At 41.4% G+C, this 27,427-nt stretch overlaps 1 protein-coding gene across 3 annotated transcripts in view; it reads right to left on the bottom strand.

Moving 5' to 3' along the window:
* The window catches only part of LYST (lysosomal trafficking regulator), a 79,412-nt gene that overhangs the window by 1,024 nt on the left and 50,961 nt on the right, over positions 1-27,427 (bottom strand). For all 3 annotated transcript variants that reach the window (XM_082214946.1, XM_082214944.1, XM_082214945.1), the window contains exons 32-52: positions 27,250-27,426; positions 26,848-26,924; positions 25,639-25,827; positions 24,676-24,821; positions 24,492-24,588; positions 23,611-23,672; positions 22,871-22,926; positions 21,504-21,656; positions 16,148-16,392; positions 15,902-15,968; positions 14,858-15,014; positions 14,432-14,572; positions 14,058-14,275; positions 13,213-13,443; positions 11,410-11,599; positions 10,330-10,466; positions 8,343-8,441; positions 6,341-6,480; positions 5,959-6,056; positions 1,439-1,595; positions 862-933 (exon numbers count right to left, since the gene is read on the bottom strand). In XM_082214946.1, the coding sequence (XP_082071072.1) occupies positions 862-933; positions 1,439-1,595; positions 5,959-6,056; positions 6,341-6,480; positions 8,343-8,441; positions 10,330-10,466; positions 11,410-11,599; positions 13,213-13,443; positions 14,058-14,275; positions 14,432-14,572; positions 14,858-15,014; positions 15,902-15,968; positions 16,148-16,392; positions 21,504-21,656; positions 22,871-22,926; positions 23,611-23,672; positions 24,492-24,588; positions 24,676-24,821; positions 25,639-25,827; positions 26,848-26,924; positions 27,250-27,426 (2,909 nt within the window). The remainder of the gene's footprint in view (positions 1-861; positions 934-1,438; positions 1,596-5,958; positions 6,057-6,340; positions 6,481-8,342; positions 8,442-10,329; positions 10,467-11,409; positions 11,600-13,212; positions 13,444-14,057; positions 14,276-14,431; positions 14,573-14,857; positions 15,015-15,901; positions 15,969-16,147; positions 16,393-21,503; positions 21,657-22,870; positions 22,927-23,610; positions 23,673-24,491; positions 24,589-24,675; positions 24,822-25,638; positions 25,828-26,847; positions 26,925-27,249; position 27,427) is intronic.

Below are 27,427 nucleotides of genomic sequence, written 5' to 3'. Positions count from 1 at the left end.
TATCTATGGAAAGAAATATATATGGCTGAGCTCCTGACGTGCCTTTACTAGCCCACTGTGGAAGAAAGGGCTTTTGAAAATAAATTCTTGGCATACACCTTTCAGTTTGCTGCCCAGTTTATTTGGCGCTAAAATTTGTTTTTATGTGGCTTGTTTCTGAAGTTTCTCGTTTTATGTAATCTGACAGCTCAAAAGAAAGAATATTTATTCCTCCATTCAGGAACGCGCCAGAAATAATTATGAGTACAGCCAGGAAAAAGAAGAAAGAAAGCACTGAGGAAGTCGTGGGCATGGGAAAGGGAGTAGCAGATACAGTGGTACCTCTGGTTAAGAACTTAATTCGTTCTGGAGGTCCGTTCTTAACCTGAAACTGTTCTTAACCTGAGGTACCACTTTAGCTAATGAGGCCTCCCGCTACTACTTCCAGGTTGGCGGAGTCTATAACCTGAAGCGTTTGTAACTCGAGGTACCGCTATACTGACAACTGAACACAAAAACTGATCAACTGCGGCCCTCAGTAGAGCAGTTGTGAGCCCAATTTCCCCCAATTTATTGGATTATCCCCATATCAGACAAACCCAAATTTACAGTGGAAATTGATATTGGTGTTGTTTGAGGGTAATATGTGGACTACACAAACTAAATGGGAACACACATAGATGCAAATGGACAGTAAATTCAGTAACGGACAGTAATGCAGAATTCTCAAAATTATCTGTAATAGTAACTTCAAAAAGGTAAGCAAAACATATTTCAAAGGTATCAATTTACACAGAAAACCATGTTCTCAAAGCGTAACAGTAAATTGCTGTGTTCCAAAATGAAGCCATTTGTTTGTTTCCTTGTTTGTTTGTTTATTACCTTACAATAGGTTTATTTGATTTAGAGAATGTAATTTCCCGCACAGGTTTCAAATCCCACGTGCTCCACAGCCTAAGGAAAAGACAAAGACAGAATGACTGCTACCGGATACAATCCAAAAGCAGCTTTTCAGAGATTTGGCTGCAGTATTTTAAGACTAGCACTTTCATCTCTTTTTGTGTCCTGCCAGAGTCTCTGGTTAAACCTGTGTTGCAGATTTTTGGCATTTTTCAGACGCACCCATGACCTTGCTGCACTAATGCATATGTATAGCTTTTTAGTGCAAGTGTCATGGACAAACTGGGGGTTTTTTAGAAAAAAGATTTTAAAAGCCCTTTTCATCTGTTTTAAATGGGTCCCTTCTGAAGCAAGAGCTCCCTCCCTCCTTCACAACCTTGTTGTAAAGCTGTAAAACTAGGGTTACTGTATGGAGGAAGCTGTCCCCTTTGCTCCACAGAAATAACATCTTTAGAACAGATGCATGGGAAAAGAAGTATGGCACAGAGTTTCCCAAAGAATAGCTTTTATAAGGAGCACTTGCAATCAAAAAGGAAAATTGTCTCTCGTAACCACTCACCGTACAACTCCATTTTCCAGCCCTCCAGCAATCACATTGATAGAGACTCCTTCAGGCTGGTTAGAGAAAGCAACAGAGCATATAATTTCCCTGCAGTGCACATGTCCCACAAGATCACCGTTCACGGTCCAAAGTCTCAGATCACTGCCACCACCAACTGAAACACAATAGAACAGCTGCATTAGCAAAATAAAATCCAGAACATGATCTAGATGAAACAATATACTACCCAAAAGACCACTCAAAAGAATGAAGGACTAGCATCCAATCATATGCAAGCACTGACATTACATTTTTTGGTACTGACTATTTCTCAAAAACATAAAAGCCAAATGAATTCCACAGAAGCAATAGCATTATCAATAGGTAATACCAATCACACCTAACAACCACTAACAAACTGAAGGTGTTACTGGACTGCAGGGGGACATCTTTGTCAATATAAGGGGCACCCCTAAATTGCTCTAATCAGGGGGATCTCAAATATTTTCCCATTTCTTTTATTTCAAACATTCACATACAGCTTCTTAGATACAAACTACAGTGGTGCCCCGCAAGACGAATGCCTCGCAAGACGAAAAACTCGCTAGACGAAAGGGTTTTGTGGTTTTTTAGCTGCTTCGCAAGACGAATTTCCCTATGGGCTTGCTTCGCAAGACGAAAACTTCTTGCAAGTTTGTTTCCTTTTCTTAACACTGTTAATACAGTTGTGACTTGACTTCGAGGAGCAACTCATAGAACGCTGTGTGGTAGCCTTTTTTGAGGTTTTTGGTGATTTTTGAAGCTTTTCCAAAACTTTTCCGACACTGTGCTTCGCAAGACAAAAAATTCGCTAGACGAAAAAACTTGGGGAACGAATTAATTTCGTCTTGCGGGGTACCACTGTACTTCTCAAAGTGGTTTGAAGAACGATTAAAATGCAGTAACAATGGATACAATAAGGACTGGCAACAGATAAAACTTCTATTTCCAGTAGTGCAAGTAAAGACATGCAAGATGTAATGGCCCAGCTGATGGAAAGGTCAGCACAGAACCAATGCATATTCTGGCTTCCTACCAGGCTATGCTTAGGGACGTACTGGAGAAAAGTATATTTCTTCCCCCAGGAGATATCATATGGCCTAAACGGGAATGCAGAAAGATTGCCTTCTGAAATGTGCCTTCAGCTACTTTTACAATTGTATTACATCAGTGTGATGAGAGCATCCAACATCTGGAAGAAAATGTAAGTTGCGTGAAGCCATTTCTTGATGTGCAGACTGACATAATGGATAATTTGACCATTACTTCACCTAATTAACGAACAGAACTGAAATGCCAGATTAATAGAATCACAGAGTCAAAGAGGGTCTTGTAGGTGATCTAGCCTTGCTCTGTGCATGAACTAAAGCACCCCAAACATCATATTTTTTGCTCCACAAGACGCACCTGACCATAAGACGCAACTAGTTTTTAGAGGAGGAAAACAAGAAATAAAATATTCTGAACGAAATAGTGGGTGTATGATTTTTGTGGTTCATGCTGTGGCCACAGACATGTGATTTGATGGTGAGTTTGGAGAATCCATGTGGATCCGTGCTTTGCAACCATGTTTTCGCGCCATTGCGGCCCCACGAAACAGTGGACACATGATTTTTTTTTTTTGTGCAGACTATAGCCATGGACATGCTATGTGATCTGATGGAGAATTTGGGGTGACCCAATGCAAAAATCCTGAGGATCCATGTGCTTTTACCTGCCCCCTCCCAGGCAGCCTCCGTTATCTCTAGAGTCCCTTATCTCCCTCCCGATCGCTTGCCGATCAGCTGCTCAAAAAAGGCTACCACACAGCGTTCTATGAGTTGCTCCTTGAAGTCAAGTCGCAACTGTATTAACGGTGTTAAGAAAAAGGAAACAAACTTGCAAAAAACGCAAGACGTTTTCATCTTGCGAAGCAAGCCTATAGGGAAATTCGTCTTGCGAAGCAGCTCAAAAACCGCAAAACCCTTTCATCTAGCGAGTTTTTCGTCTTGCGAGGCATTCGTCTTGCGGGGCACCACTGTATTCCTGTCTCCTCTCTTTGCAAGTTCGCTGTCTTTACCTCCCCCCCTCCCCGGCAACCTCCTTTACCAGCAGCCTTATCTCCCTCCTGATTGCTTGCCGATCAGTGGCTTTGTTTCAACATCCATTTCCCTCTTTCCAAAAAAAAAAAAAAGCATGATCTGCTTTTCGCCCCTGGGCAATTCGGCTCCAGGGACCACGCATTCACTCCATAAGATGCACAGACATTTCTCCTTACTTTTTAGGAAGAAAAAAGTGTGTCTTACGGAGCAAAAAATACGGTAGTTAGCCAGCTTCTGCTTGGATAGCGAGAGACACCCCACCCACCCCAAGTAATTTGTCTGAGATCTTCAGATGGGGTCCTTGTGGAGGGTAATGTGGTGCCCACCCTTGAAAGAGTAAGGGGTGTTTGTTAATTTAGCCTTGAACATTTTTCATGGGCCAGGTAGACATGATGAGAAGTAGCAGGCTGCATTTTGTGACTCCGCAGCTATTGCTCAGACAATAGGCATGAAAAGCTGTGCTGAATTCCTCATGGAGGGAGGTAAAAATGACATCTATTTCCACTGATAAGGGGAATGCGCTTTGGTGACTCACATAGTTCCATGCCCTTTCCCATATATAAAGGAAGAAGAATAAAATATATAAAAAGGAACACAAGCATTTGATATTTCTTCTTTTTTTTAAATGAAGACAAGACACCTCTGGGTCATGACTTTTGATTGAACTTTACCAGCCAATCAACCAAATAAGAAAGGTATCAGAATAGCAAGAAAATCTAACTCCAACATGAATTTATAAAGAGGCAGGTGGCAAGGAGGTAGCTTTAAAAATTGATTAGCTTTAAATCACTAAAGAAAAGGAACAGGTTAAAAGTAATATCTAGATAAATAACACATCATTTCCCATCCCTAATCCAACCCCTCTTTACCTTTAAGTACTCTAGTGACTAGAGTCATTATTACCTTTAGCTCAAGCTGAGGAGCGGAAACAAATGAAGGTGTAAACTGGCCATTAATCTCTCTAGGATTTTAGAGAGTTGCTGATAAATCAATTCAGTCTCTAGAGATGTGCAGTAACCTACAAATAGCTACAGATAATCCACATTCTCTTCCGGAATCTCCTATTTTGGAACACCTGCGCTGCTTGTTTTAATTCTATTGCAGAGCCAATGGGAATATCACCGATATTTGTCTTGCTTTTGCATGTATACTTAATGAACATTTTAATACAGTCCCCATGCTACCAGTTATTTAATATCAGGAAGCAAGGAGAAGATATAATTTTAAGAAAAGCAATTTCGGCTTGTATATCCCCCACAGGAATTTTTTTGATACAGTATCTTGGATCACAAATCTGATGTTTGGGCCTTAACTTCAGATAATGGAAACTCTTTAAGAGCTAGCTGAACCATTAAACCTTTGAGAGATTGAGATTCATCTGCTTGTGTTCGCACACATACAGATTTTACAATGTAGCATCATTTCACCCAGGAAAATGCATAGTAAACATGATGTCCAGGAATCACAGGTATGCAGAGTGTTTGGTCCCACCTTCCTACGCTACAGCCCTTCAAACCCATCACTGAATGTTGGGATCACCCTCTAGAACAGCATTCAATGGTGAACAAAGGGCACCTGGCAGAAGGGAAATGAAGCTCCCCTTTAGGTGACCAGGCCACTTGAGCTACACAGGCCACTACACCTACTTCTCAAGCCCCAAAGACAGTCAAGCCCCACACCTACCTCTCAAGCCCCAAAGACAGGCCTTGCTAAGCCCCTTTGGGTGCTTGGGAAGCAGCACATTTGTTTTTAAAGGGAGCATTTTGTTTCTTTGCAAAGGAAGTAGTTTGCATTCAACGCGCTTTCCCCAGTGCTTAGAATACGATCTGCTTTCTCTGTAGAAACTTCAAAAGGCAATCAGCTGATCACCATTTAAAAGAAGCCTCTTTCGGCTGATTGGCACTGAAAGCTCGTCTTCAAAGAAGGTTGCTCTAAGCAATGACCAGCCATTACAGAGACCTCCTTTGAACTTTGGCAGGTGTCATTATGGAGGGTTCTACCTACCTGCCGTAGTTTGCCAGTGGATGAGATAAGGATCTGGCCCACTGGCCAGTTCTGGTTCCTCAGCCCTGTTTAGTGGGTCAGTCTTTGCTAGTATGTGCCAATAAGAACCCCGGCATCTTGTGTTTAGGGGCACACAGCTCAGTGGAAGAGCATAACTTTTGATGCAGCAGGTCCCACATACAGTCCCTAGCATCTCCAGGGAGAGAGCCATTGCCCATCAGCTTAGACTGAACTACAGGGTCTGATTTAATGGTCCTGTTTGCACACCAAGGTAAGCTAGTCTGAAATAAATGATAGCCTCCCTTGAACCAGCAGCACCCTTGTGCACACTGCTCAAATTATGTCTGTCCTGCACCAGCCTTTGCCCAATAGGAAGGAAACAAACCACAGCACTGTTTTTGTGAAGGTACCTACCTGAGTCACAAACTGTTGCAATGTCACCTGTTGTTTCACTAGCAGACACTGCTGTTACAGGACTCTTGTGTCCAGCAAGACTTTGCACGTAGCAGAGCCTGTAAGAATCAGAGTTCAGTGATTAAAGAAGAAGCTTTCACTGCTGTTGAAAGTATCAGTATCTTTCAATCAACGTTTCATTTAATGTGCCTGCCTCCAATATCCATTATGAATATCTGACTACAATATTTTTATATAGTACGGGTGGAATAGTACTTAATTATCACCATCCATTTTATGATAAATGAAACAGAAGTCAATCCTACATTATATTTTAATATTTAAAATATAGAAGTTGGGCGCAGTCAAGCCAGCATGAGGATATATTGAAGCATATTCGTACCTGTTCAAATCCCAGATGATGCAAGTTCCATCTTTGCTCACGCTTATCATTATACTGTAAGGCTTGCAGACAAACAAGCTGGTGATCTCTGCAGTATGGCCATACAGATGCACTTGAGATTCCATCTCAATCTCAGATGGCTGAAAAGGAACAAAGACACACTAAGTTCCAACTTTGGTTGAATTGGGATGTGGGCGATAAGGAGGGCACAAAACTATATTGCAAAACGAGGTCTGATGCTAAGCTAGCGGGTAGGGTATAGATGTTTTAAATAACGATTTGCACTTGCATCACTGATAGCTCCTATTCTGTACAGTTGTTTTTCCATTTCAGCTATCAAAACAACAACATGTAAGTGAGGGTTGCTCAAGTCAAAAGCATCCATACCACTTAAAATACACACACAACCTGAATACTTGGCTGACAAACAAATGGTAGTATGGTATTAGTGCTGAAAGGTAGCATCTTCAGATGTCTCACATAGTTATTAGCACAGAGAAAAGCTCTATACAGCTGCCTTATTTGTCAAGACACATTGTCGCTTGACTAATTTATATCTAGATGTGTCTTTCACATTGCCACTGTTAAGAACAAACCGCGGCGAAAAGGAAATAAAACCTTGCCCAACTTTACTACTGTTTAATTCCACCCTTTCCTCGCTCAAGAGCCAAAAAACTAACTGAGGTGCAGAATCGTCATCATAATAAAAGAAGCTGGTAAGAACAGAAGGAAGAGGCGACAGACAAGAACCAACACTTTTCCTAGATACGCTAGCCGCATCAATGTGGTGCTAGACTCCCAACAGCCCATTAAAAAACAGACCTGTCTCTCTCCTGTACCAAGCCTAAGATTTCTTGTGCCAGGATAAAGGTATAGGGCCTGTCGTCTACATCTGCTCTATGTTAGAAATCATAGCACTGTGTTGCCATATCACGCTGGTATTTCAGGTAGAAACAGCAACGCAAATAGTTTAGACCCACACTGTATGTCTTTCATTCTTAAGTATGAGTTACTTCACACGTGATTGGCATTGTGGCCTTTTTTAGCGGGGTGGGATCTGCAGCCCTGCCTTTTGTTTGTATAGCTGTGCTTTTTTAGGTTTTTAGGTTGGTAGAGCATGAGACTCTTAATCTCAGGGTTGTGAGTTTGAGTCCCACATTGGGCAAAAGATTGATGCATTGCAGGGGGTTGGACCAGATGACCCTCGTGGTCACTTCCAACTCTACAATTCCATGACTCTGTTGTTGTTCTGAACTGATTTTAATGCAAGTCGCTTTGGGTCACTCTGTGACAAAAGCGACTAACAAATAAAATACATAATACTTATTTCCTGCCCTGCACCGAATCAAGTTGTCCACCTAAATTAGTCAGCTGGGAGCAGAAACCAAAACAGATGCCAGTGAACATGCTGTCACACCATATGGCTTTATTTTGAGAAGCAGACTAGACACAGAAGTTTCCTTTGCATGCTGTCTGTTGTGTGTAGAAATGCCAGAGCTATGGGACTCCCATAAAGATGGTCACACCTGAGCAGAAGGGAATGGGAGAAATGCCCACATTTAGGTTGAGAGCATTTATAGACCAAATATAAGCCCACTCTGTATCAGTTTATTTTCTGGTCTTTAAAGCACCACTCTCGTTTACCACAAACAATATTTTCAAATTGTAACTTCTGCAATTGATGTAAAATAAAAATGAAGATCTAATCACGGATCTCCTGCATCACATGGAACTAGGCTCCAAACCTTCATTTATCTAGCAAACCCACAAAAAAGAGGAAGCATTTTGCAATTTAAGCAATGATAAAACATTTTGCTAGAAGATGCAGCCCAATCAGAAAACCAATTTGGTACAACAACAAAAAAGGCAAGGGGGGGGGATCAGTTCTTGCTAAGATGATTTCTCTTTGTATTATTGTTTTTATAATCATAGAGAGAGAAATAAATACGATTTACTATAGCCAGGCTTTTAACTAGTCACTATTTCTCTTTCATTTACTTACTGTGCTGCTAGTGAATCTGTTCATGTATGCTGTGATGACCCCGCACTTGCTGCCAGTAAAAAGCTGACAGCTGTCAGGCACCCAAGCGCAGCTTGTTACCTTGCATAAAAGAAAAAGTGAGAGACATTTAAACAGTATCCCACACTACTTTTGCTTTTATTAAGTTTATGCCCTGCTGTTCATCTCAAAGACCCTTCAAGGTGGCTTATAACTGCAGAACAGACACCCCACACTTTTCAGTTCTTTAGCTGTTTCTTGGAAGTGCAATGGCTAAAGCTCTCTTAATCACAGAGAAACCTACAGCTGGTTAATGAGGGTGCAGAGTCACCCAGCACAGCAGGGCTCCTTGCTTTCATAATCTGAAAGCAGCTATTCTACACCACAAAGGAAGCTGAATCCAAACCTTGCGGGGGGAGCCCAGAAGTAGTTTCTAGAGCTGTGCAGAGGAAGCTGCGCCTCAAAAAACAGAAAATCCTATTGCAGGCCGGCCGGCACATGAGCCTAACTGGGCTCAATTACTTTACCTTTTCCGGATTTCATATTCATTCATATTAACAGAGGTAAATAGCTGCCTTCATTATTTATTAAATTCCTATACTTCCCTTCATTCAGGGCTCACAGGGCAGTTTACAATATAAAACCACAATAATGCATAACATAGTAACAGACAAAAACAATAATGCACACACACAAACAAACAAACACAATTTAAAAGGCCATAAATTTATGAACAATCGTTTTCCTATAGTCTTGCTGAAGTGAACAAGTCAAGTGATGACTGGTAGGGAGGCGCTATTCATGGTGTTACTGCTGGGCCCGGCCCGGCTGGTGCTAACCTATGACAGGGCCTTCTTGGTGGCAGCTCCCTGTCTGTGGAATGCCCTCCCTAATGAGGTCTCTCTTGGTCTTGGCCTTTCTCATTATGCACATTCAGGAAGAAAGTAAAGTCATTCCTATTCGCCCGGGCATTTGATGGCTGAAAAAGACTGTTCTTGGCAACCTTGAAATTATTAACTATGAGGGCAAGTGACCATTTAAAAAATGCTTTTAGATGTTCTTAAAGTTTTAATGTGATAAGCATGTTTTGTTTTAGTTGCATTGTTTTATTGCTTGTTTGCTGCCCTGGGCTACCTTGAGGAGGAAGGGAGGGCAGAAATGTAGTAAACAAATACTACTAGCAGAGAAATGCTCACAAAATTAGCAGGTTTATCTACATCTCTACAATCCAGAGAAAGCAGAAGTCCAGGAAAATCAGGGACATGAACGTAAGACTAATAGATTTATAGTGGTATAAGCCCTCATGGATGAGAAGCCATTTCTTCAGTTGCAGACCTGCTCACACACATTCATAAGAAACAGCAATAAGAAAGGCTGGATTTCCAGTAAGTGGCCTTTTGGCCCCACTAACAAATATATAGCTGCCACCTGAGGATGAACACTGTCTAAAGTGGGGTCCAGTCCATAAAAGCTCATGTTATAATAATACGTGTATTAGGTCTTGGCCTAATTTAGACATAAAACTGTGCCCACATGCTCCCTCATCCCTTTCACACCATAACACATGGTTGATTGGCCTCCATCTTGGGTTTAATAAACCACAGTTTCTCATAACACCAAAACCAAGAAATTGGGGTTTAATCTCTGTTAAAAAACAAGGATATGGTATCAGGGATCAGTTTGTGGCTAGCAAACAGAGATTAAACCAGTTTCCTGTTCTTAATAGGATAGGAAATTGATATTTTAATAAGTCATTTGGCACAAAGTGCCAAAGTGAGACAAGCAATGGGAGGAGAGGGGCAAGAACGGCGAGCATCTGGAAAAAATCATTAGACTGATTTCTTGGACATAAATCATTAGGCTGAGATTATCTTTGAACCAGCATATCATCTAAGATGCTATGGGTCTGGTTTCGCTGCCACAGATGAACACTGTTTTTCAAACACGGCATTCTATAGGTGAAAAGAGGGGAAATAAAAATGGCTTTTACCTGATGAAACTGTGAGCTCTGTATAAAGTTCACTGGAGGTTCACTTTGCTTGCTTTTCAGTCTCAGTATATTGTCGGCATATCCCCAACTCAGAATGGCTGACCACTGGATATCTGTACTGTGCATGCTTCTTACACCTGTAACAGCAGTCAGGACATTCAGATTAAGTAGAATACTCACAGTGTGTTAGTCTACAACAAAAAGACACATATTATGTATCTATTTTTGGATTTTAAATTCCACTGTTCAAATGTCTGAGCAACAAATGGACACTTCCGAATAAAGTCTTAAAATCAGGGGGTGGGGAGTCCTTTTCAAATGGGAGGGACACATTCCCTGCTAAGAAACCGTTTGAGGGCCACATGCTAGTGGCATGTGGGGCACAGGCAAAGGTGGGTGTTATCTTTGCATTAACAGAGTTGAAGGTCAAATTCCAGCAAGGCAAAAATCCAGCAAGGGAGAGTACTGTAGGCCTTACAAAACAGCCTGGGAAGGCATATTTGGCCCCTGGACCCGAGTTTCTCCACCTCTTCCTTCAATAATGTGGTCATCTTTAATTTTGTCTGTGCTGTATATCCAAATATCAAACCCTGAACTTGATAGAAAACAGACACACTTGAAATTCTTCAGTTTCCTAAACATAAAAAACACTTCCCACTGTGAAGAATCCTTGTTTAACAAGTTTACTGGGACCAGTTCACATGTGATCAGAGCAGTACAACTGCTAGAGAGATCTCAAACCACTAGGAAACTGGCTGCATGAACTGACTTTGGAGCAGATTCTTAGTACATCTGCAGAACCACTTATTTCTGGATGGTTCTGTAGATGTGGCTAAAATTGCTCTAACTCACATGGGAGCCACTTCACAAACTGCTTCCCACACAGTTCTGCTCCCGTGCACTTTGAGATCTCAGCAGCAATTATTCCACCCAGGTAACATATGAGTCAGGCCTCAGCATTATATTAGCTGCAATCTTTGAATGAGTGAGAGACTGGACAACAGAGCAGCTGAGACAATTAGGCTGGCAGCATGAAATCTTTTTTGCAATGCTACTGCAGAGACCACGGAGCACCCTTACCTTGCTCTTTGCTATAGATCATCAGAAGACAGAACTTCCGGGATAAACCACAAATTGCTCTTGTTGGCAGAGCCTGCAGGGAGCCAAACCTTTCTCCATGTGGTTGGCTGAAGCAGACAAGGGGATCAGGGGCACTTGGGGAACCTACATATTCCCCCCACTTTAAGCCTTTAATCCAAGGTAAAGGACTCTAAAAGACAGAGAAATAAAACAGCTGTCAGCTAACACATTTTAAACAGTCATTGTAGCTAAGCGTTTTAAATCTCAAGCTGAATGCCATTTTCTTTAACATACATTAATGTTAAACAGGTATTAATCCAAAGGTAACTTCAATGATATATAAGGTCTTAGAACAAATATCAAAGGGAAAATAGAAGCACGGAATAGTGTAAGACAAAAGGGCAAAATTCAGACGCAACAATTCCAAACTGCTAAGCTAAACAATGGTTTACTGGGTTGGAATGGCCAATCCTGGCTCATATCCTGGTTTGGGAGTAAGCCCTTAAAAATCAGTCTCGCAATTCAGAATCACAAGATACTGTGGTTCAAGAAACTAGGAAAGTGTTTCTGAAGGAGAAATGAAGGCTGGAAAGAGAGGCATGAAGAAGGAGCATGAAAGCACAGGACTTGTTTACAGGCTGATAAACCGCGCTTGGATCATTACATCTGAGCCAGGCCTAAGAGTTTGCTAAAGGTAAATTATATCAAATCTTTAATTTTTTCCCATTTTCGGGCTTCCTGGTACTGATCTTAACCTCTAAAGCCCTAAATGGCTTGGGGCCTGAGTACCTTAAGGCCCATCCCCTCTTCTGAATTTTCCTCCCCACAAGTCCCAATCATCATCTGAAGCCCCAACTCATATCCCTCATCTCCAAAAGCACAGCAGGAAATACCCAGAGCTAGAACCTCTTCTGTTGAGGCACCCTCTGCCAAGTGAGGTATACCAGACCTTATCAGTGCTGCTAAAAACCAAGCTGACCTAAAAGGCTTTTACAATATTCTTCCCTTTTTGCTGGTTTATCTTTGGTAGCCTGATAGCTGTTTTGCCGGTGTGTGTGTGTGTTTTAATGGGGGCTTGGATTTGATGTTAATATCTGTGGTTTGTTAAAATTTGTGGTTTTAATGTGGATTTTATTGTTATTTTAGATTTTTGTGTTGTGAGTTTTAAGCCGCTTTGAGAATTAGGTATGCCAAATGTTTTTAGAGTAAGTAAAATACATTCCTGGGGAAAATAAAGTGTGTGATCTAATCATCTCAGGTTTTAATAAAGCATTTCTGTAAAGAAACTTAATGACAACATTTGGAGATTAGTATCAGTGAACGCTTTCTTTAAACATGAGTTTCTTCTTTCCTTTTAAAGGAAAATCTGTGGACCTCTTTGGTCAACACTGACATGGATACCTGTATAATAATACATGAGAAAATAAAATGAGCAAGTAATCAGGAACATGAAAGATTACTTGATGCTTTGCAGTCCAGCTGAAATATCTCCTTGTCAAAGGAAAACAGCGTGAAATATAAGAGGGTGATTTTCAGACAGATAGAAACTTTAGAATTAGGGTAGGGAATGTGTGCCCCCCCCCCAGTTGATGATGAACTACAACTCCCACCATTCCCAAACACTGACTGTGCTGCTGAGGCTGTTGGGAACATGAGTCCAAGAACATCTGAAAGGCCACAGGATCCCCTTCCCTGGTTAGAAAGAAGGGGAATCTTCCAGATACTCCCCTACAAAAAGACCCCACACACTAGCTGCCACATATTAATTAATATTAAGCAGCCTTATGAATCACTCTGACATACCGGATATGTGATCTCTTTAGTTTGCTCCTTTGTGTCTCTGAATGCAAGCTGCACCAATAGCCCCATGGGAGCAAGGAGCTCTCCTTCCATAATGAGTTTGGATCCAGGTCTGCTGACATGTGCGGTGTGGAACAGCTGGCGAGGGGTTTGTCCATATGTTTTTATCATAGTCTCCAGGGCTCTTCTTTGAACTGGATCTTCTACAGCTGACACGTCCATTCCAAAGTATGTCTAAAATGCGAGCCAAATACAAGAATATAATGTTCTATTGAAAAGACAAAAAAGGGGGGTTCTTGCTGCACAGTCTGATGCATTTAACATCTGCATGTGTTTGAGACTTGGATTAGACAAAACTAGGTAAAGCATACCAAATCTGCAGACTGACAAGTAATGTTCTTACACAAGATCATAATTTTAAACTAACAAGACAAATGCACTATGGCGGCAGGCCAGCTACTCCTTTGTCAGGCACACTGCCTATTAATGACCCAAAATGGTTGGTGGATGTTTCTTTAGTGGGAGCTGAATTCACACACCTTGGCAGAGTAAACTGAGAGTTAGCTGAATACAGGAAGGTCTTTAGGGTGCAGAGTCTTTCCCTGAGGACCTGGTGCTGCCTAGTAGAAGTCGAAGAAGCACTAATAAATGGTCAAGGTGATTGCCAAGAAGCTCCAGGACTTCTTTGCATCTATCCTCACAGAGGAAGATGTAGGGCAATTCCCAATGCCTGAACTAACTTTCACAAGAGGAAGTCGGGGAGTGTCCTGTAACACGTTCTACAAATACAACATCCAGTGATTCTGTACAATAAGTAAAAATTGATTTACGGGGGGAAAGGTACTCACAGCAGGGTGAAAGACATTGATAGCTTGAACTGAAGCCTTGCCCTTTTGCTTATACCCAAACACTAAATCAATCCAATGGCAGATTGTCTGGGAAACATGGTCCGACTCCAAAGCTTGACGGTGGATCAGGATAAAAAGTCGGGGATCATTTCGAGCCCAAGGTGGGAGATTCACATGGTTCACTCTTTCCCCATTCTGACGCACCCCAAAATCAAATCCTACAAATATAAAGCCTTGTTTATAGTAGTTGGCTTGGGTTTGAGTACCCAATGCAAGTAAATGTTCGCAACCCACTTTTCCCTTCAAGCAGCTCAGAGCTGCCTACACAATGTTCCTCTCCTCCCAATTTTATACTCAACGAAACCCCAACACACCTTCTCTGTTAACCAAAAACTCAGGAAGATAAAAAAATTCTGGAACAAGCTCCTTTACATCAGTCATGGATTCGTATGATGAAAGGCGCCAGGTTGTGTTGGTGGAGTGGAAGGTTCTGTCTGGAATGTCAAAACTCTGGTCTGTAAAATGAAGTCAAATTAAACTGGTTATACTACAGAAAAGAACACATTGCATGAGCTATACATTTATAGAACCCTGTAATAGGGCAAAACAGAACCAAAATGGATTACTTTTTTGGTCATACAATACTATCAAAGCACCAGTATAAAAATTTCCAAAGCTATATAAATGTACTACACATATCATAATAGCCACATTTGGCTAACGAAACAGCGATAAATACAAACAGCTTCCATATAAATGATCAATTAAATGTATATATGAAAACCTAAAGCAATTCTTACCTTGATAAGCTAAGAACATCTTTGTGAAAGGAGGCATCCTAACCAAGAAGTGAAGTACAGTTCCGCTATTGGAGTAATGAGATCCATAGTGATAAGGTTGCACAGGGGGCATTGGGTCATCTTCCCTTGCTCCTTTACGGTATTCCTCTTCTAAATACTGCAAAAGGGAGAATATATGGACATAGGTATGCTTCTCCAAAATCCACATGGAAATGGACACACAGTCCTGTCCCTATGTAAACAGACACCATAATCAATCCATCCACCTGTACTTATCATGAAGGCTCCCTTTGGTTGGTGGGCAAAGGCTTTCTCTACAACCAATTCAGAGGTATCGTGTCATTAGACTTCTGATATTTTAACTATCTGGAATACGCCCCTATCCAGTTAAAAAAACACTTTAGGCAAGCTTATAGTAGAAGTACACAGGAAAATGAGAAGAATCCTGCTGGATCAAGTGAAAGGCCCAAATCTGACAGGTGGTTGGAACTATCCACCTTGCCGGTGACATGATAACATGACAAGCATGGGCAAAAGGTATATTTCGCCAGCACATTCCCTGCAGAAAGTGTGCTGCTGTTGCAGCACGCAGCAAGACTGAACTTTCCACTCATCAGCAGATGAATTAAGAATTCAATCTTGCTCTCTACAGGGATCTGTAGCGTGTTCCCCCAGGACTAAACTCTGCCATATTGTTCATCAGCTTAAATCATACAGTGATGTCAGCTGATTGACAGATGAGTGTGGTTTGGGGAATATGGTCTTGCGGGCCAAATTGGGCCACCTGGTAGATCGGCCCACAGGCCAGAGGTACCTTAGCCCTGATTTAGCAGATAAGATACTTGCTAATCTCTTCACAAAGGCCAGTATGGGGAGGAATGTTGGGTTATGAACGTTTTATTTACTTTCACTCAGTTGAACTGGAAATGTATGCATATGTTTGCAGAATGAAAAGCAAAGTCCATAGTGTTACTATGGACTATACTAAGTTCTCCTTTTATACCAGGCTGGCACTAAGCAATAATGCATTAGATATCTTAATACCTTGTAAGTGTCCACATAACGATCTTCCTTTTCTTTTGATTGTACAGCTATGGGTTTGACCAAATTTCTGAAATTATACAAATATTAGCAGCTTGTCAGTTCCATAAATTACTGATACTTGCTGTAGTTAAGAAACTCAACAATGAATACAATGGGTGTTTATTAATAAAAATATATTAATTCTACAGCAGATGGCATATTTAGTAAATTACTTTAAAAGAAACAATTCATGATATTTCTTATTACCTATAAACGGATGGATCATTGAGGTCCAATGTTTCACTAGTATAGTCGGAAAGTATAAAGGGAAATACTGGATACTGCATAAGATCATTGAAGGAACGGCCTGCATGTTTGTTTAAATGAGTGAGGTATTCAAAATTAGTGATCTGTCCTGTGTACCACAGTTGGGTTAATGCTGTAATGTTGCCATACTTCAAGATGTTAGGGAGGTTGTTTGTTAGGATGTGGTGGTACACATCATCACGTACCTAAAAAGAACCAAAACATCAAGCTTTTACCAAACCACAAATGATCTAGTATCCTGAAACGTGCATATTTCAGTGTTATAACATATTCATACTTTTATTTCAGTACTTTAGCTGAATTAACACATGCAAATACCTACATGCATTAATCAAGCATTGCAGTGGGAGAGATCTGCCCATGGAAGGCAACTGGCAGAAGGGGACTTTCCTACCTTCTCCTCTTCTCTCAGGCCCTCTGAAAAGAACCCTCTCCCCAAAAGGATTCTGGGACCCTGCTGAATAGAACAATTGCCAGATTTTGTGGAGACACCTTATGTCCTGCTCACAGACACTGCCTCTATACAATCTCCTCACAGCTTCTCCACATCTCTCCACCACTACAGCACATCCTAGTCAGCAGTGTCCTGCAGTTATGGGATGGATAGATGATAGATAGATATATAGATAGATAATATTTTATTATTTATACCCTGCCCATCTGGCTGGGTTTCCCCAGCCACTCTGGGCAGCTCCCAACAGAATATTAAAAACATGATAAAACATCAAACATTAAAAACGCCACTAAACAGGGCTGCCTTCAGATGTCTTCTAAACGTCAGATAGTTGTTTATTTCTTTGACATCTGATGGGAGAGCATTCCACAGGGTGGGAACCACTACCAAGAAGGCCTTCTGCCTGGTTCCCTGTAACCTCACTTCTCACAGTGAGGGAACCACCAGAAGGCCCTCGGAGCTGGACCTCAGTGTCCGAGCTGAACGTGGGGGGTTGAGACACACCTTCAGGTATACTGGGCTGAGGCCATTTAGGGCTCTTTTCAGAGGGGTTAGGGACTGCTTAGGGAAGGAGGTAATGTTGGGGGAAATCACTTTCTAGCCAGCCCTTCTGCAGGCAGTTCTCAGGCTCCAGTTCTTGGATATGTATTAGTTTCAACAGTATTTAGGACAATCATACAATCATAAATGAGTAGGTATCCTCCATTTCAAATGCAAGTCACACTCACATACACAAACTATGCATGCTATTATATGAATGATCACCACTAAGAAGTTTAGTCAGTGACTGCTAGGGCTGGAGACTTTTCAGTGACGCCTGTCCAAAATGTGGACAGAAGTTCTAAGACAGGCTTCCTCTCAGGGTTGTGATTTTTAAAAATAAAAATAAAAATTATCAGGTCTTTGAATGGCACTGTGGGTTTTCTGATGTACTTTGTTTCTTGGATGGTAATTTAATAGTGCTAAATATTTTTGGTTGGTTGAACACTGTTATGAACTTTTGGGGAAAGTGATATAACATTTTAATAAGTGTTAAAATATGCAACTCTGCAGAAATAATGTCAAGATTGCCCAAAGACTAATCCAATTCATATAAAAAACTACTTTGGTTTGTTTTATGATACAGCAGTATATAAATATTTTATAAACACACACACACACACACACACACACACACACACACACACATATGTTTAGTCGTTTAGTCGTGTCCGACTCTTCGTGACACCATGGACCAGAGCACGCCAGGCACTTCTGTCCTCCACTGCCTCCCGCAGTTTGATCAAACTCATGCTGGTAGCTTCAAGAACACCATCCAACCATCTCATTCTCTGTCGTCCCCTTCTCCTTGTGCCCTCCATCTTTCCCAACATCAGGGTCTTTTCCAGGGAGTCTTCTCTTCTCATGAGGTGGCCAAAGTATTGAAGCCTCAGCTTCACGATCTGTCCTTCCAGTGAGCGCTCAGGGCTGATTTCCTTCAGAATGGAGAGGTTTGATCTTCTTGCAGTCCATGGGACTCTCAAGAGTCTCCTCCAGCACCATAATTCAAAAGCATCAATTCTTTGGCGATCAGCCTTCTTTATGGTCCAGCTCTCACTTCCATACACTACTACTGGGAAAACCATGGCTTTTACTATACGGACCTTTGTTGGCAAGGTGAGGTCTCTGCTTTTTAAGATGTTGTCTAGGTTTGCCATCGCCTTTCTCCCAAGGAGCAGGCGTCTTTTAATTTCGTGACTGCTGTCACCATCTGCACTGATCATGGAGCCCAAGAAAGTAAAATCTCTCAGTGCCTCCATTTCTTCCCCATCTATTTGCCAGGAGGTGATGGGCCCAGTGGCCATGATCTTCGTTTTTTTGATGTTGACCTTCAGACCATATTTTGCGCTCTCCTCTTTCACCCTCATTAAAAGGTTCTTTAATTCCTCTTCACTTTCTGCCATCAAGGTTGTGTCATCTGCATATCTGAGGTTGTTGATATTTCTTCCGGCAATCTTAATTCCGGCTTGGGATTCATCCAGCCCAGCCTTTCGCATGATGAATTCTGCATATAAGTTAAATAAGCAGGGAGACAATATACAGCCTTGCCATACTCCTTTCCCAATTTGGAACCAATCAGTTGTTCCATATCCAGTTCTAACTGTAGCTTCTTGTCCCACATAGAGATTTCTCAGGAGACAGATGAGGTGATCAGGCACTCCCATTTCTTTAAGAACTTGCCATAGTTTGCTGTGTTCAACACAGTCAAAGGCTTTTGCATAGTCAATGAAGCACAAGTAGATGTCTTTCTGGAACTCTCTAGCTTTCTCCATAATCCAGCGCATGTTTGCAATTTGGTCTCTGGTTCCTCTGCCTCTTCTAAATCCAGCTTGCACTTCTGGGAGTTCTCGGTCCACATACTGCTTGAGCCTTCCTTGTAGAATTTTAAGCATAACCTTGCTAGCGTGTGAAATGAGTGCAATTGTGCGGTAGTTGGAGCATTCTTTGGCACTGCCTTTCTTTGGGATTGGGATGTAGACTGATCTTCTCCAATCCTCTGGCCACTGCTGAGTTTTCCAAACTTGCTGGCATATTGAGTGTAGCACCTTAACAGCATCATCTTTTAAAATTTTAAACAGTTCAGCTGGAATACCATCACTTCCACTGGCCTTGTTATTTGCAGTGCTTTCTAAGGCCCATTTGACTTCACTCTCCAGGATGTCTGGCTCAAGGTCAGCAACCACACTACTTGGGGTGTACGAGACATCCATATCTTTCTGGTATAATTCCTCTGTGTATTCTTGCCACCTCTTCTTGATGTCTTCTGCTTCAGTTAGGTCTTTACCACTTTTGTCCTTTATTATGGTAATCTTTGTGCGAAATGTTCCTTTCATATTTCCGATTTTCTTGAACAGATCTCTGGTTCTTCCCATTCTGTTGCTTTCCTCTATTTCTTTGCATTGCTCGTTTAAGAAGGCCTTCTTGTCTCTCCTTGCTATTCTTTGGAAATCTGCATTCAATTTCTTGTATCTTTCATTATCTCCCTCGCATTTTGCTTGCCTTCTCTCCCCCGCTATTTGTAAGGCCTCGTTGGACAGCCACTTTGCTTTCTTGCATTTCTTTTTCATTGGGATGGTTTTAGTTGCTGCCTCCTGTATAATGTTGCGAGCCTCCACCCATAGTTCTTCAGGCACTCTGTCCAGCAAATCTAAATCCTTAAACCTGTTCCTCACTTCCACTGTGTATTCATAAGGGATTTGGTTTAGATTGTATCTTACCTGTCCAGTGGTTTTTCCTACTTTCTTCAGTTTAAGCTTGAATTTTGCTATAAGAAGCTGATGATCTGAGCCACAGTCAGCTCCAGGTCTTGTTTTTGCAGACTGTATAGAGCTTCTCCATCTTTGGCTGCAGAGAATATAATCAATCTGATTTCGATGTTGCCCATCTGGGGATGTCCATGTGTAGAGTCGTCTCTTGTGTTGTTGGAAAAGCGTGTTTGTGATGACTAGCTTGTTCTCTTGGCAGAACTCTATTAGCCTTTGCCCTGCTTCGTTTTGATCTCCAAGGCCAAACTTGCCAGTTGTTCCTTTTATCTCTTGACTCCCTACTTTAGCATTCCAATCCCCTATAATGAGCAGAACATCCTTCTTTGGTGTCACTTCTATAAGGTCTTGTAAGTCTTCATAGAATTGGTCAATTTCAGTTTCTTCAGCACCAGTAGTTGGTGCATAAACTTGGATTATTGTGATGTTAAAAGGTCTGCCTTGGATTCGTATCGAGATCATTCTATCATTTTTGAGACTGCATCCCAGTACAGCTTTCACCACTCTTTTGTTGACTATGAGGGCCACTCCATTTCTTTTACGGGTTTCTTGCCCACAGTAGTAGATATGATAGTCATCCGAACTGAATTCGCCCATTCCCGTCCATTTTAGCACACTGATGCCCAGGATGTCAATATTTATTCTCGCCATCTCATTTTTGACCACCTCCAACTTACCCAGGTTCATTCTTCTTACATTCCAGGTTCCTATGCAATATTTTTCTTTACAGCATTGGACTTTCCTTTCGCTTCCATGCATATCTGCAACTGAGCGTCCTTTCGGCTTTGGCCCAGCCGCTTCATCAGCTCTGGATCTACTTGTACTTGTCCTCCGCTCTTCCCCAGTAGCATGTTGGACACCTTCCGACCTGAGGGGCTCATCTTCCAGCGTCATAACTTTTATATGCCTGTTGTCTTTGTCCATGGAGTTTTCTTGGCAGGGATACTGGAGTGGCTTGCCGGTTCCTACTCCAGGTGGATCACGTTTGGTCAAAACTCTCCACTATGACCTGATCATCTTGGGTGCCCTGCTCGGCGTAGTTCATAGCTTCTCTGAGTTCTTCAAGCCCCTTCGCCACGGCAAGGCAGTGATCCATGAAGGGGACACACATATATATGTACACATTATTCCTGTCATGGTTGGTTGCCCATTGACTACTGAGAATCTACCAAAGTAACCATTGTTGAAAGCTAATGAAAATGAATACAATTTCTATCAAATTCCATCTAACAACTAACTAAGCATTTTTAATGAGATTTGAAAATTCAAAACTAAAATTATTTCCCCTCTTACTAATAAAACAGATTACAGTAATAGATAGCATTGTGATTGACATCCTATCAGATACAATCTAAAAAACCCAACATTCTCAGGTCACTATTCTCTCCTTGCTGAACACCAAGTTATTTCACCGCTTTAACGAAGTGATGAAAAATCTGCCTTATTATTCTATTAATAAGCTTATTTTGGTATATACTAAAAATATATATTTAGGCTAACTGTTGCTCAACATTGCTATGCTGTCATGGAAAATATTTACCTTTGTGTTGTCAAAAGCTAATAGCAAAGTTCTGCCATTTGTTAAAAATATTTCTACAGCGTTGTCCCTTAATTGCCACCAACGTTTGTGCACTTCTTTGATTTCTTCAAATGTCCAAGAAAATGATGCTGGTTCAGTTTCACCATGAAAGCTCTGAACAAAGCACAGCATATTAAAGTTATTAGCCTTTTAAAAACTGTGTTCATTTAAAATGCATTTATTTGCCACACTAATATTTTGTAATCTTTCAGATACTGAGTAATAAACTTTGCAATTGGGTGGCATATGAACACTTTTAATACATACTACATTATCTAAATCTATCATTCTTGATTTCATATTATATTTGACTCAATAAGCATTCAACAACTTCATGGCCAGCAGGAGCAGTTGACCTGGTCAGGCTCCAAGCAAGGGCTCACTGCTATGGGCCTGAACCTACCGCCCCATGCCACCATCACACATGAGCTGCCCACCTTCCCACCAGGACTATGGACCAGATGTGCTTGCAGGAAAGTATCACATGCAACTAATCCCTGTATAAAGCACTTGAGTGGAGTTATGAGATGTTGCATGAGAGAAGAAGAGTGCCAGGAGCAACGAGGAAGAGCCAGAAAAGCTTGGAAGTGGCTAACCCTATGGGTAGTAGATGCCCAGAAGACAGGGAATCTTCTTGATGGGGCCTCTCTGGTGTTAAGGCAAGCTAGCACTACACCTCCCTTGGCAGGGGTTGGCAGGGGATAAGAGGATGCCTGTTTCTCATGCATAAACAACCATAGGTTGGTTGGTTGCTGTGTGCCTGCATCCTCTTAAGATTCTCATTAGGAATCCCAATGATTCTGGAGAAGATCCTCTTGGCTGCACATTCTGGCATCCCCAAAACAAAAACTGCTGGGAGGGAAACAAGCTGCACTCTAGAGAGTCTTCAGTGCAGGATTTTGTGTCGTGGTCCATTACCAGTTCCCCTTACGGTGTTTTCACCAGTGCAAGCACTTTGCGGGGAGTCACTGCACATGGGAACCAAATCACTCCCATTAAATGTTCCTGGCCTGCAGTCCCAGCCTCTGGTCTGTAATCCCTTGATGATAATTCCAAAGGACCAAGTACTTACAGGTTTTATTTAAGTTAGATGCTTGAAAATACAATCCGATATACATGCCTGCTCAGACCCAATTAGTTTAATGGGATCTGAGTACCGTATGTACAGTCATACCTAAGGTTAAATATGCTTCAAGTTGAGCGCTTTTGGGTTGCGCTCCGCGGCAACCCAGAAGTAACCAGTAATCACAGGTTACTGCTAAAATTATGCTAATGAAAAAATCAACTTTAAAAACAAGTCAATTCACTTTTTTACTTTTTTTACTTACCAAGCTTTCAATTGTATCAGAAGCATTGTCTTCCACAAAATACATTCCGCATTTACCTGCACCATGAAGAACATTTATATGGATTATTTATTCACCCACTTTGTAATATATAACCCTATTACACTGGAAATATACTACTGATATCAATGAATTGACATGAAAATAAGTCAACCCTAGATCCTCAGCTATGGAACAGTTTCTAAAAATAAACATGGAGTGAGCTCCAATGTTGGTCAGAGTAGACCCACTGGCCTCAGAATTAGGACAGCACGTAAGGAGGAGGGGACAGCACTCCTATCTGCATTCACTTCCATCATGGTCCTGATGCAAATACCCCATACCCACAAAAAACCATCTATTCAGTCTTGGAATAAAATGTCTATTAACATCAATGGAAGCTTCCTTCCTTGGGATCATAGCAGTAGTGCTGATGAGTTAGCAGGTTCTCTGGGAACTAACAGCAGTTTTCATTGGAACCACAGCAGGAGATAGGTTAAATCCCTCACCTTGTGCACTGTTGTCCAAATCCCGACAGACACACAAGGGGAAAACAGTTATTTATAAGAACCATGCATTTAACATGATGTCTAGCTTGGCCTGAGGAATAATAGCTTTTTCCTGCAAGTTTTCTTTCCAACATTTCCCAAATTATTAAAAAAAGGTGCTGTTTGCAAAACATTCACTTTAAACAAAGCAACTCAACTGCTTAAGTGTGAGGTTAGAGAAATAATATCTGTTACCTAGTAGCAATTCACCAGGAGTCTCTCTAGATGGTGCCACGTTGATGCATCTTCGATTTACTCTGCAGCGACATACAGGGAATTCACTGGTTTGCTGTTACGAACCTCTCCAAAGCATGTCAAAACTACCATTCTCAAATACAATACTTTAGCAACATGGCCAATGTGTTCTGTCAGCTGGATTACCAGTCAAGGTCACTTGCATGATTCCAACTATACGCGGCTGAAAGCTGGCTAGTTGAAATTCCACAAATTAAATGCAAAGTTTCCCTGGTACAAAAAGAACTTTAAAGCTCTCTGCCTTGCTTGCTGTGCAAGGCCCTCACAGCGCTCCAACTTCAGAAGGCTTGGGATGCTCACAGGAGGGGCAGTATGAGTGTACACATTTTTGTGTGTATACAAAACCCTTGGAGCCGAATCCCCGCATAAGGTGTAACTATACTGTACACCTTCATCAGTCACGGACTGCCTAATTTGATGGGGGGGGGGAGGGAAAATGGTTCCTGATCACCAGGAACCAATTCTCACTTTGAACAGGAAAGTGGGTATTTGCAATCCTGAATTATGCCAATTTTCCTTAGATGAAGGGCAGCATCTAATGAAGCATGGCAATTACTTCTAGCTGCACAACAGAATTTCACCACCTCTCCCCCAAATGCCCCCTAATTCTGTTCTTGAGGTTCTCCCAATCCTCTGGAGCATATCTGGGGAAGGCACAGGAAGCACCCAGGGAGAGGAAAGGGATCAGAAGTTCCCTTGTGCTAACAAAAATCCTTGTGCTACTGGAACTGCTTTCTTGGATACCGTCCAAAGTTTCTTTGTCACTTTTTACGCAGATGGTCTAGCTATGCAAAAGCTTTTTCTCCCCAATTCAAACTAACCTTATATGCTCACTGGCAGCTTTATCTTTTACAGTAGAAGAGTGAGAAGAATGTGTTTTGTCTTCAAAGAGATATGACAGAGGGGGTTTAATAACCTCTATTAAAAAAAAACACAAAACAAAAAATTATTTTTTGCAACATTTAAGAGACGGTAACAGGAACCCCAGAGGATATTAAAGCATACCTTCAAATTTCTGCCTGTCTTTGAGAAGATACTTATTTGGAATAGTTAAGTAGCATCTCTGCAAACGCCGCCTCTCTCGGTTGGGGCCCTCTGTCGGATCTAGTTGCCAAGATGTTGGGTAGGAGCTTGGGTCATACCAGAGTGCTCTGAAAGAAGCAGCATTTCATCAGGGATTAGGGACCATTTCTGTCTTAAAACAGTGGTGCAAATTTCAGGAAGTCAAGATCTTCCCAGTGTCACCTTATGCCCAAAAACTCAGTTCTCAGGAGCCTCAAAATATTACCACACATTCAAAAAGTACAGTTAAGCTACTCAAAGATAAAAATACACAATCTCTTAAGGTACTGAAAATGGAGGATGGGTATAATTTTGAGAAACTAGGAAATCAATTTGGTTCAGCTTTCAGTGACCTGCAGTAAAATGTGTTTTTATTCCATTAACCCATCCTGATTTTTGAGAGCATGTTAGAAGAAGTCTAAGTTTATTAAGTTTACGTCTTGCATGTATTCTCTATAAGAACAGGAATTTGGTTTGTATCACTCTTTCCTTGAAGATGGTGGTGGGGAACGAGGCAGACACTCATATATTCCTAAACACTTTGCTACTAATTCATTCATCAGTTTTGTAGACACAGAATGGCACACTTCACATGCAACCCCAAACCATGGTTTTGCACTATGCAGAAAAGCCTTTGCAAGTCCAAGTGAAGTGTCCAAGATGTGCTCTCTATTTCCACTTCTTCCTGCACAACCAGGAGAGATGCCGAGATTACTTTAGCACAGTCAAGAATGAAATCTTATAGCTCAAGACACCTTCTTTAGAAGTTAAAAGGCATTAAGTCCTTTATAAACGAGCAAATATTTTCTATATGTATTTCAGATCATTTTCCTTTGAGATAAGAGACGAACACAAGAACAGCCTCTCATATCCAGAAAGGGAGATTGCCACAGTGAAGTTGCTTACCTGTCATGTGTTAGTTGCTGAATAAGCTCCTGCCAGTGCCTGCTAGCACTTAAGTCTGTTTTATACATTCCTCTGATGTGATGAATCACCTTCTTTCTTTCTATTCCTTGGGACAGAGACACAGCCTGGGTGATATCTCCAGCTGCTTTAGAAATGTCCTTCGACTTTGCATCCAGGCGCTGAAAGAGACTGAATAAGCAAATCAACTTAAAAGGATTATCAGCTGTCTCTGTTTTATAAGAATAAAATAAGTCCAAATACTGCTAGGAACATGCCCAATTTATGGGTGGATCCAGGCATTCAAGTCTTATTCACTTATATGACAGGAATACAGTGGTGCCCCACAAGACGAATGCCTCGCAAGACGGAAAACTCGCTAGACGAAAGAGTTTTCCGTTTTGGAGGTGCTTAGCAAAACGAATTTCCTATGGGCTTGCTTCGCAAGACGACAATGTCTTGCGAGTTCCTGCTGGGTTTTTTCCCTTTCCCCCCCTTTTTCTAAGCCGCTAAGCCGCTTATCAGCTGATCCGATCAGCAGATAAGCCGCTAAAAGCAGCTAAAAGCAGCTAAAAGCAGCTAAAAGCAGCTAAAAGCCGCTAATAGCGCTAATCCTCTAATCCTTCAATGGGCTTGCTTCGCAAGACGAAAAAACCGCTAGACGAAGAGAATCACAGAACGGATTCTTTTCGTCTTGCGAGGCACCACTGTACTAAACTACTAAACTTGGTAGGAACAGATTATCTGTCAGCACAACAGTAACTATTTCATGTTTCGGAATCCGAGACACAGTACAGTGTAGCTTTAAAAAGTTAGCTTGAAATACTTCTGTTTCAAGTTGGCTTCTGCTGGGGCACTGAGAGACCATGCAAGCACTAAGGCCATTCAAGCAGAAGGCAGGGAGTGGAACTTGACATGGCCAAACACATGGGACTGTGGCTACTGGAAATTGTAAGCTTCTGTTGAGTTTGCCACCTCCTCCTTTGTGATGTGTCATTAAATAAAATATGACGTGACACTATGCCATACATTTCCCTTTGTTTCACTATAGAGGCGGTTAGAAGTGGGGAAACACATGGTATGATGCGATCCCATATGTATCTCATTTCATGGCAGTGTTGGAATTTGGTAGAAACAAGATTGGTAATGGTGCTGCTTTTGGTGACAACTTCACACCTAATGCCATTCTTAATGAAAACAGGAACAACTTACGTTTGCCTATTATTAGCCATAGTCTTCTCCCAAGCAGCTTTGTTTACATCTTCCTCTGCCTCATATTTTTTTTGATCCTGACAAAAAATTGTTAGAAAAAAGATTTAGGGGCTCTTTTCTTTTCAGTTACTTACCAGTATTTTCTTATTTCTTGTATCAATGATTCATTTTAAAGCATTTTATAAGCTTTTCCTTTTTTATTATCTTCAGAAAAATGTTCCAGAAATCTCTAGAAAGCAATCTTTTGTGGCACAAAAGCTAGCTCTCTCAACTGTTTCCTCTCAACTGATGTATACATCTCCTAAACAAGGCAAAAATGTGACTTTGTCCCCTAAAGACCATTTCAATGACAATTAGTCAAATGAAGATCAAGAAGAACAGTGATTGTATAGACTTACGCACCTCTCTCATAGCTTTTATAAGGTCTGGCTTTGGTGGTGCGTTGAGAGGAATATATTTGTAACCACAAAGTTTTAATGCATTCATAAACACTCCCACTACTAACTGATCTTCATTGGACAGCTGCTCCTTGTGATCGTGCATTAACTCAAATAAGTAGAGTGACAGTTTGGGCCCATGC

This window comes from Podarcis vaucheri (assembly GCF_965113315.1).
Source record: "Podarcis vaucheri genome assembly, chromosome: 3".
Classification (NCBI taxonomy): Eukaryota; Metazoa; Chordata; class Lepidosauria; order Squamata; family Lacertidae; genus Podarcis; species Podarcis vaucheri.
The sequence above is the reverse complement of the archived record's forward strand: the minus strand, read 5'-3'. Positions and strand labels throughout refer to the sequence as shown.